The sequence below is a fragment of the Athene cunicularia genome (genome assembly GCF_003259725.1).
Source record: "Athene cunicularia isolate RWA chromosome 21 unlocalized genomic scaffold, athCun1 chr21_part1, whole genome shotgun sequence".
In the NCBI taxonomy this organism is placed as follows: domain Eukaryota; kingdom Metazoa; phylum Chordata; class Aves; order Strigiformes; family Strigidae; genus Athene; species Athene cunicularia.
Window position 1 is genome coordinate 3,254,447 of NW_020799127.1, and position 10,587 is coordinate 3,265,033.

Here is a 10,587-nt window from a genome sequence, read left to right on the forward strand (position 1 = left end):
CGGGCCCCTTGCCTGCCCCGTAGGACCGTCAGCCTGATGCCACGGCCCAGGACAGCGGGGCCCTGGACGAGTCCCTTGTAGGCGTGCGTGCCCCATGTGAAGTGTACATCTGTGCAGCTGAGTTTAGCTTGGGTGGTGAAACTCAGCTTAGGATAACGCAGACCTTCATACAGCATCTGCGGGTGTCGGCTCAGGCCTGGAGGCAGGAAAAATATCCTGCAGCGAAGCAAATGGGCACCTCCACGCTGATCTTTGCTGTGAGGGCTGCAGGGTGATGGAGACAGAGGGGCCCGAGTGCTGAGCCACCAGAGCTGACACGTGTTAAAGACTGTCTTAGTTTGCAACTGGTTTTGTTGCTTAGAAAATCTGTTTGCAATAACAGCAAGCTTCTACCGGGAAATCTGTGATGCATCTGATAGTAAAGAAACTACTCCAAGTACTGCCTGTAGACTGTATCTCAGTGGGGCTTTTTTCCTGTCTTTGTGTTTCTAGATTGTCAGTAAAATACAGACCTTTCGCCAACAGCAAGTCTCACCCTATAGTCACATTAATACATGAACTCTTCCCTTGTAATAGGTGTTAAATTTCAAGTGTGAAAACACAGGTCGTTTAATTTGCCTGTGGTGCTGTGGCACACGGAGTTGACTGCACGTGATTTTGTGCCACTAGTTTGATCACCAACATATGCCTTAGGATTATTCTCCCAGATTAGTGCCATGTGGATGTCAGGCAAAGTCCTCAGAGAGAGCTTGGTCAGGCCTGTTACTGTGCACCCAGTTGCTTTTGCTTCGCTTGTCAGTAAGCCTGGGCTGCTGCTTTTTACCATGGTCAGCTATGTTGATACACAAAAGGTTTAAGACTCCCAGTTCCTCTTGGCAGTAGAAGGACTGCACTCTTTTATCATATCTCCTGCCAGCTGGAGAGAGGTCCCCAGGTGGTAAAAGTAGACTTTCTCCCACAGGGTTTTGCTTGATAGGCAGCTCAGTGTAAACAGTGGAAGATGAGTTCAAAGTCTTCTTGGATGACCTAAACCCCCAGAGCTTTTGATAAGGACAAAGTGTGCATTGGCTCATGCAACCATTTCCTCCAAAGCAGGCTCCAATATTATGTAATGCTCCAACGGCTTGCTGCTTCCTAGTGACAATTTTGAGTTTTGGCAGGTACTTAAGCAAATAACGCGGATCCAAAATTTACAGCAGTTCTTCTCTAAATATCTGTAATCACAGATTTTAAAGGCATAGGGTGAAATGCTTTGGGGAGTTAAGTGGAGCTGGGCATCCTAGACCCACTTGTACCGGTTGCTTTGCAGTGCCGTTTTCCTTTCTGTGAAGCCAACAAGCACAGCTGATCATGTTACAAAGCAGGGAGAAGGGGATGGACTCTGCTGACCTTGTTTCCAAGCAGCCACAATTAGTGAGGAAAGGAACATGAACAGTGTGTCTAGTAAAGGAAAGCACTGAGTGTATGCAGTGATACTGGTGCAGGGGACAGTTGTCTGTGGAGATGGTGTGTCTGGTGGAAGAAGGCTAATGGTTAGAAATGCAGCTGTCTCATGCCAGCAGAGACAAAACAAAGGATGGTATTTGTGGGGATGGCCTGACCAGAGGGGATTCTTCACTTTTTTTTTCTGATGCAGGAATAGTTTGTGCATTCTTATGTACCTGCCCAATTAGCATTTGCTCTCCTACCTAAGCTGTAAAGAAGGGCTGCCTTTTGGGAACAAACAGAATGGAAACTCTGAAGATGGATATGGTCCAAGAAGCAGCTGCTGTAGGGGGGAGGGGAAAAAGTCTGCTGGCATGTCCAGCCAAGGCTACCTGATGCATGAGTATCATGGCTTGATAAGTTGTATCAGGGCAAAAGTGACATTGACCTGACTCTTTTGAGAACCAAATTTGACCCAGCAGGCACAGAAGAGCTGCATCAAAGTGGCATGAAGCCATCTGCTGTGTTATTTCTCTCAGCACTGTCTAAACACATGCTTTTTACTGTGCTTTCACCAGATCACCCACTACAGCTTGTAGCAAGGGCTGGCAAAAGGGACCCCTTGATGAAGATTAATGTTGGTCTTGGCATAGGCTTCCTCTTCATCTGCTGCCCACCCCAGCAGTAACCGCTCCTTGCTGAGATCCGTGTCCTGTCTTGTACCCACTGTGCTCCTTCTGGTCCTCTCCTCCAGAGAGCTCACCATGGTCAATGAGACCCAGCATACCTGCAGTGCTAGTTCCAGCTCCAAGTCTGATGGTGGCAGCAGCAGTGGGAGTGAGAGCTCCAAGGACAGCTCACGCTGCTCCACCCCTGTCCTCGATGCTGACCGTCATGAGCGGCTGCGGGAGAAGATGCGTCGACGGCAGGACTCTGGAGACAGGTGGTTCTCCTTGGAGTTCTTCCCTCCACGTACAGCCAATGCTGCTGTCAATCTCATCTCCAGGTGAGGGCTGCAGGGTGGGAGAGGGGAGAGATGAAGTGGTTTTGGTGGAGGGCTGGGAAATAGCTAATGAGGCAGGCTCTGCCCCATGCTCTGTCTCCCCTTCCAGGTGACGAAGCAGGTAATGGGGCTGTGCTTTCCTGCTGAGGAGGGTAATGGACACCAGGTAACTTGTCTTCCTTGGAGGCCCTGAAGAGTTAAGTGTCATGGCGGGGTTACTGAGGGGGACAGATTGTTTCCCCTCTCCTGTGCTCTGTGAAGATGGAAAAACCCCCCTGTCATGTTCTGGGGCTGAAGCAGAGTTCTGGGGGAGAACAGAGCAGAAAAGTACCTACTAAAAGCAGAGAGTATTAATTGATAGGCAGTGTGCCCAAGTCTCTGGAACAGAGACTCTCACTTGTTTTCAGAATTATTCAGCCACTATGATTTGTGCTTCTGTTACTGAGGACTACAGTTTTAGCCTCTGAGATGGGTGTCCCCAGAGCTAAAGGTTATTCTGGAGCCCAGTGGGGAGCCCCAGGAGCCACCATGTACTCACCTGGAGGAGAAGAAGCAGTTTCATAACTCTTTTTGTATATGCCAGTGCCAGGTTTACTTTAAACAGAAGGGCCTGTTCCAACCTAGAGCAGAAGAGAGACAAGTTAGAGGAGCCTTTGTTTCTTCTGTTAGGCAGGCACACCTGGGAACACAACAGAGATCTGGTCCATCTTTTCATATTTGTGGCCTCTACAGTTAAAGCTGGGAACAGGGGGTTGCAGCATAGTCCCATCTCAAAAGGAATGGGACTCGCATTGCTGTCTATTAGAAGACATATCAGTCTAATAGAGCATGCTGGGAGGAAGTTGATTCTACAGAGAATACTTAAGTTGTCTCTTCTTCAAAGAGACTGTAAGCTCCTCATAGAGCTTTAAAGGGTAACTTTCCTGATTTACATTGGCCACTTGCTAAACTCCCTAGTTCAACACTTTTCTTGGTCTCTCCTGCTGCTGTTATCCCAGCTCTCTCTGTCTGTCACTGGCATTCCAGCACTGAGCAAGATATCCCAGGCAAAGAGAGGGGAGTTGGCTACATGGTAAGCTCACACAGCTCTAAAACCAACAGGTTTGACCGCATGGGAGCAGGTGGTCCACTCTTCATTGATGTGACATGGCACCCTGCAGGGGACCCAGGATCTGACAAGGAAACCTCATCCATGATTATTGCCAACACTGCGGTCAACTACTGCGGCCTGGAGACCATCCTGCACATGACATGCTGCAATCAGACCAAGGATGACATCACAGGGCATCTGCAGAAGGCCAAGAGGCTCGGGTTGAAGAACATCATGGCGTTGCGTGGAGGTGAATCCTTTAGTCCTATGAAGCATAGGGCTGAGGCTGTATTGCTATTGTGTTCAATTCCAGGGTAAAAATGAAAAAATATGATTTAGAGGCTCCTTCCACTGTGGGAATTAAAAGTTGAGATGGCATTTCACCTGATCCCTTTATTAGCAATCCTTCCAGCTCAAGGGTAGACAAAAGCCATTCCGTGGGTAAAACTGCAAACTTGGAGGTTTCATGTTGTCTTCCTTCTGATAGTGAGTTTTTACAGCACGAGTAGATCTGGGTCCAGCAAACAGTTGGAGAGCGCTATGGATTTGTTCTCTCCTCAGATCCTGTTGGTGAAGAATGGGAGGAAGAAGTAGATGGCTTCAACTATGCTGTTGACCTGGTTAAGCACATTCGCAATGAATTTGATGATTACTTTGACATCTGTGTGGCAGGTAAATGTCATTGCAGTGTGGGTAGGGTGAGACAGGGAAATCAGCTCAGCAGTCCCTCTCTGGACCTGTGCTGTGACTGCTTTCTAATTTCTAGCACGTTGTCCTGACCACCAGGGTTTCACTTGTCTTTTTTTTTTCCCCCCCCTTTCCCCCAAAGGCTACCCTAAGGGTCACCCTGAAGCAGAGAGCTACGAGGCAGACCTGAGGCACCTGAAGGAGAAAGTCTTTGCTGGGGCAGACTTCATCATTACGCAGCTTTTCTTCCGATCAGAAACCTTTCTCAAGTTCATGAAGGACTGTCAAGCCATTGGCATCACCTGCCCTGTTATTCCTGGCATCTTCCCCATACAGGTGAAATCCAGTAATTCTGGTTTGGGGGGGGAATAAGGATCCAGGATGTCAGGTTTTTGTGGGTCAGGGCCTGAGAGAGGCCTCTAAATATCCTCCACAACATTTCTGGGAAATGAGTGTGCTAAATGTGATAAATCCGTAAGTGGTTTGCCAAATTAAACTCTTAGGCATGTAATAATAAGCTTAAAAGGTTTTCTGTGCCCATATGGTGAAAGGGGATATAAAAGACAATGGTTTACCAGTCTTAAGGTGTTAGTCATTACTGTCAGCATGCTGGGCTCAGGCAAAGAAATGGGAAGAAATCACCTAAAGTGACATGACCAGGACTAGGTTATCATCCTAGAGATGGGGCCTAGGAGTAGAATCCAGGAGCCCCAATTTGAAATCTGTTGCCACAAAATCGAGATCAAGTACCTGTGTTACTGGGGTGTCAGAAAAGAACGTTGCAAAAATTAAAATCCCCTGCATCCTCATCCAGGGTTACCACTCCCTGCGCCAGCTGGTGAAGCTCTCCAAGCTGGAAGTGCCTCAAGAAATCAAAGACGTGATTGAACCCATCAAGGACAACGATGCAGCTATCCGGAACTATGGGGTGGAGCTGGCAGTGTCCATGTGCCGGGAGCTGTTGGATAGTGGTGTGGTGCACGGGCTCCATTTTTACACCCTCAATCGGGAAGTGGCTACTACCGAAGTCCTTAAGCGCCTGGGCATGTGGAAGGAGGACCCTAGGTGAGCAGAACAGGCTGGCTTCTGGTAGTTCCTCTTTCACATCCATCCATCCATCCATCCATCCATCCATCCATCCATCCATCCATCCATCCATCCATCCCATTTACTGAAGGCTCAAGCAATGGATGATTAGCACCTCTCCTCTGCTGCTTTTTTTAGCACCTTTCTGCACTTAGAAGTTCACCCTTCCTGCAGATCTCTGACAAAAGTGGGGAGGAATAGAGGGGATAGCTGAAGGATGAATTTGTTTCAGTCTAGTGGCTTTAAAGTAGCCTGTTCTGGAACTTTTAAAACCTAAACCTTAGAGCTGCCACTTGGAAAAAACATGGCTTTTTGAGGTCACAACAAACCTCAAAAACCAGGCTGGGTGCTATGTAAGCTCCCACTGTGGATTTGTAGGGTTCTCTGAAGTTGATGAAGGGAATATGGACTTTTCTCTGAGTCCACAGGCTTCAGAACAGACAAGAGGAAGAAAAGGAAACAGGATAGCTGTATTTGCTTCCTGTTAAAAATAGCTTCACACAGTGCTTTTCCCTTACCTTATCCAATTTTGGGTGTCAGTCCTGTATTTAACCATTTAAAGGGCACCTACTGAGCATCCTTTGAGGGAACTGAATAAGAAAAGATTTTCCATAGAGGAAGAAGAGTTTTCTGTCCTACTTCTTGACAAATAGAACTCTTCTCAGCTGCTGTTACTTGCTCTCCCTAGCGTCAAAAGTTCTCCAGGGGAAGGAAGGACTTCCAGCCTCTAGTGGAAAGTCAGCAGAGGAACTGTGTTAATGTCTGCTTCTCCCATGCAGGCGGCCCCTGCCCTGGGCAGTCAGCGCTCACCCCAAGAGAAGAGTTGAAGATGTTCGGCCAATCTTCTGGGCCTCTAGGCCAAAGAGTTACATCTATCGAACACAAGAATGGGATGATTTCCCCAATGGCCGATGGTAAGGTGTCAGCCTGCAAGGGCAGTGAGGTGGAGGTGTGGTATGAAGGCCTGCTCCACAGTTGGTCTCTGTCATTGGTGGGTGTCCTGGACACGCTTTGGGCTTGACAGAACAGGTGGCTTCCTAATGGTGTGGTCCCCACTTGTTTGGGTTTGAATGAGGTGAGGAGAATAGCACTAGGATGTTGAAGTTTTTGGTCTCTAGGTGGATTTTGTTGGATACTACTTTTCCTGCATCACCAAATCAGCTCATCTTCCTCAGTGGCCTGTTAATCCTGTGTCTGCTCCCCTTACAGGGGCAACTCCTCCTCTCCAGCCTTTGGGGAACTGAAGGACTATTACCTCTTCTACCTGAAGAGCAAGTCTCCCCGGGAGGAGCTCCTGAAGATGTGGGGAGAAGAGCTGACTGGTGAGGAAAGCGTCTTTGAGGTGTTCACGTGTTACATCACCGGAGAACCCAACAAGAACGGGCACAAGGTAAGTGATAGCCCAGAAAGGAATAGTCAGTGTGGCACAGACAATAGTGCGTATTTCCTCTTGCTCATGGTACCACACTGTTCTTCTAAACAAGAATTGGCACTTCCCTATCCAAAAGGGCTTGCTGAGATATTATAGTGACTGAAGGTAATCCAACAGCCAGAGCTAGGGCTCAGCATAAAAGCTGCCTATGGTATAACAGGACCAGCACCGATAGACTTCAGCAGTCATTCTTTAGGATATCCTGTCCCTTGAACCAAATCTGGGAATTCTGTCCTGAAGTAGGTGTGTTTGAGACCATTAGGATACTTCTGAGTTCTTTTCACCATCCAGATGGTAACAAAAAGGTTGTTACATCCATTGTGACTCCTCCTTTCTCCTCACGGTAGGTTACATGTATGCCTTGGAACGACGACCCTCTTGCTACTGAAACCAACCTTCTGAAGGAGCAGCTGGAGAAGGTTAACAGACGAGGAATCCTGACCATCAACTCCCAGCCAAACATCAATGGCAAACCATCCACAGACCCCATTGTAGGCTGGGGGCCCAGTGGGGGTTATGTCTTCCAAAAGGTACCACACTACTGTGGGCTAGGCAGCAAAGAGTTACGACCCAGTTTGGTCTCCAGGTCCTAGGCTTTCACCCAGATAATCTTCTGCCAGCTCCTTATATCTTAATGCCTTCTTGCAGAGATGAAGCAAAGCTCCTTTGGTGTCCTAAGAGACAGGCTGTCATCTCTATCACTTACTTCATAGCTGTTTTTCCCCACCTCAGAACGTCTATTGAACATCTATGGAGTTTCTTGGGTTTGCTCTCAGCAAGTAATTATTGGTAGCTTCTTTCAAGAGTGGGACTCTGAAGTTTTAGAAACAAACACGTGCCTGCCCACTGCATCTGATTCCATTCAGTAATACAGAAAGCACCCAGGTTTTTCATAAAATGGGAATCAATGAGATAATATGTCTACCATCCAGCTTCTCATGGTAATAACTAGGCATTTAAAAATCCCCCTATCTGTCCTTCTCTAAGGCAGAGTTCTCCACCAATTCCTCCCACCCCACAGCACCACATCTGAACAGCGCAGCAAGCTGCCACTTTCCTTCTCTGGCCTGCAAGCAGTCTTATCTCCCATGCCTGTCTGCTACAGCCGTGCATTTCCAGGCCCTAGAGCCTTGCCACTAATGGCTGTGATAGGAATCTCCCATCAAGGTAAATGCCAAGCAAGTGGCTCATACTAGGAAACAAAGCAGTCTTGTTCAAAAGGGATCCAAACCGCTAAAGCCATGAGACCAGCAGATGGCAAATGCAGTTATGTTTTTCAAAGGAAAAAATTCCCCTGAGGAGAAATCCATCATCTCACACAATAGCCAGGAAATGGGGGGAGGGGAAGCAGTTGTTAGGAGCAGCCAAGCACAGAGCAGCGGTAGATGGAGCAAGTACAGAATTGGGTTGTATAAGCACACAGGAAGAAATGTGAACTAAAGATGAGGACAGGGAATGGTAGGGTGCTTGGGAGAGCCCAGCTGAGACCCCTGACTTCTGCTTTGGCCAGACTGGGCTGCCTTGGCAGGACTGCCATTCACAGTGTACCATGTAGAACAGAGGTTGAGCTCAGGCCTCTTCCAAGCACTCTGTCTAGCACAGACTGCTCCCCAGGCACAGCAGTTGTGACGCTTTCTGGAGCTTACTCCAGCCTGACAGCTTAATGGGTGAAAATCAGGAAGACTGTAGCCTTCCTGAACTCGCTGCTCCTAAGTTACTGCCTCTGCTCTCCGGAATTCTCCACTCTGCCCCCCAGCTCTCTTACTAATTTGCTCAAGCATCCTCTGTAGGATGTGTTTCTGGGAATGGATGTACAAGTCTTAAGCTGCCTGGTTTCCATGCAGCCCAGACTCTACAATTGTCGTCTTGGTTGCCTGTATGTGTCCCAGCCCTGCCCTGAGTAAAGGCGCTTAATCTCTTTGCCCTTCCCTCCCTGTAGGCATACCTCGAGTTCTTCACCTCCAGTGAGATCGTCACGGCACTGCTCAAAGTGCTGAAGAAGTATGAGTTGCGAGTGAACTACCACATTGTCAATGTCAAGGTAGGCTGTTGTTTACAGGACACTTTCTTTTCACCACCTTGGGAGAGAGGCAAATATCAAAGATTCAGATATCACTATGATCAAAGCAGGACATGAAGGCTGATGAAGGGAAGGGCAAGAGAAGCAAGTCAGCTGTGATGCACAGCAGCTGTCTGATCTCTTACACAGAGAGAGTAAATGCACTTGTTCCAACTCAATCCCTTCTCCAGCAGTTACTTCAGAAAGGTTTTCCTTCCTTTGGCAGGGCCAAAATATCACCAATGCTCCAGATCTGCAACCCAATGCTGTCACCTGGGGCATCTTCCCAGGCAGAGAGATCATCCAGCCCACTGTAGTGGATCCTGTGAGCTTCCTCTCCTGGAAGGTGAGTCCTCCCTCCCTCCTGCTGTGATGCCCTAGAAGTTCAGAGTGGCTGGTTTAAGTCTGTGACACTTCTTTCTATTGAGTACTGTTGTGATCTTACCTTGCAGAGCTCCAGATAATGCTCCTCTTGCTCTGTCGGTGTAAGAAGTTTGCTCTGGCAAGAGCTCTTCACAGAGCAGGTGCCCAGTAACAGGCTTGGGAGCTACCACTGTCACTGTCGTGGGCCCCAGAGCTCTGGGCAGTCGCGCTCTTTCCCCTCTTACACACACAGGGGCAGTATTGAGCCATTTTACTGCAAACATGTCTGGTCTGGTTTTAGTCTGACACTTCTTGCAATCAAGTACTGTTGTGGTACTAGCTTTCAGAGCTCCAGATATTGCTGCTCCTGCTCCCTCAGTGTAAGCATGAAGCTCCTTGCTCAGCTCTTGCAGTTTTTACTGAGAAGAAACAAGCCACAAGCTGGCCAGGCATGTGTGACACTGGTTGTCCTAAATGAAATAATATGAAAACGTAGCTTGAAAATGTGCATTACACCACTGCCCACATTATTTTTTTTTTTTCCCCTTGGCAGGATGAGGCCTTTGCACTGTGGATTGAGCAGTGGGCCAAGCTCTATGAAGAGGAGTCACCCTCTCGCATGATCATCCAGTACATCCATGACAACTACTACTTGGTCAACCTGGTGGACAATGACTTCCCACTTGAAAACTGCCTCTGGCAGGTTGTGGATGATACTTTTGAGCTGCTGAACTCTCCAACTCAGCAGTGAAAATTCCTCTTCTTTATTTTCTCCTTCCGTCCACAGACTGTGGGGAGAGAAAAAGCAGCTCCTGTGCTGATGGTAGAGCACATGCTCCTGAGCCCAGTGACCTGGCTAGCGCTCTGATCTACCCACACTACATGCTCTTCCACCCCCAGCACAAAAGCTCCCTGACCCCTTCTCACTGAACATTAGTCACAACTACCTGAAGCTCTGAGCTGAGGCTCTAGCCTGAGCTTGAAGGCCAGCTCTGTGGGATGAAGAGGTGCTAATCATGGCTATGTTGACTACGGTAACAGGAAAACTCTTGTGCATCAATGTGATAAAACTCAGTGAGATTCTGGTAGTGTTCTCATGCCAGAAACTCTGCTTTGGGGATAGACACACTCCTGTCAGCAGTGCCTATGCAAGGATACTATTTCAGCAGTTACTAACCCTGAAAAGCTGCTCAAGTTGCTTTTACATTGCACTCCTAAGATGTATTTCTTCATAACTGATCATATCAGGCTCTTTTGCACTCACTCCAGAAGGTTCAAGTTTTCTCCCTAACTTTTATTGTATTTCCTGTTTTCTTTTTAATAGGAATATGTGAATTTCACGAGTGAGACTGATTAGGAATCACACTATTTCTCAGATTAAATACAGTAAGATACACAAATACAAATGTGTCTTGTACTAGGCCCTACTTTTGTAAGTAGCA

General features: G+C 47.8%; 1 protein-coding gene and 1 long non-coding RNA gene across 3 annotated transcripts; one reads left to right on the top strand and one right to left on the bottom strand.

The window, feature by feature from the left end:
* Positions 1-1,809: 1,809 nt before the first annotated feature.
* On the top strand, positions 1,810-10,522 carry MTHFR (methylenetetrahydrofolate reductase). 2 transcript variants are annotated; one of them, XM_026862576.1, is made up of 12 exons: positions 2,316-2,431; positions 2,538-2,594; positions 3,530-3,768; positions 4,080-4,190; positions 4,348-4,541; positions 5,020-5,270; positions 6,071-6,205; positions 6,501-6,681; positions 7,071-7,253; positions 8,663-8,764; positions 9,009-9,128; positions 9,699-10,522. In XM_026862576.1, the coding sequence occupies exons 2-12, from the start codon at positions 2,584-2,586 to the stop codon at positions 9,894-9,896; spliced, it is 1,725 nt and encodes a 574-aa protein (XP_026718377.1). In that variant the 5' UTR covers positions 2,316-2,431; positions 2,538-2,583; the 3' UTR covers positions 9,897-10,522. The 2 variants fall into 2 exon arrangements, with proteins under 2 accessions (XP_026718376.1, XP_026718377.1); XM_026862575.1 differs by lacking the exon at positions 2,538-2,594 and having other exon boundaries at positions 1,810-2,431; positions 9,699-10,521.
* On the bottom strand, positions 2,333-9,040 carry LOC113487785. The gene is made up of 4 exons (XR_003399849.1): positions 8,929-9,040; positions 8,669-8,801; positions 2,967-3,038; positions 2,333-2,438 (listed from the first exon to the last, which is right to left on the bottom strand). It is a non-coding gene; the product is annotated as an uncharacterized LOC113487785 (long non-coding RNA).
* Positions 10,523-10,587: the final 65 nt, after the last annotated feature.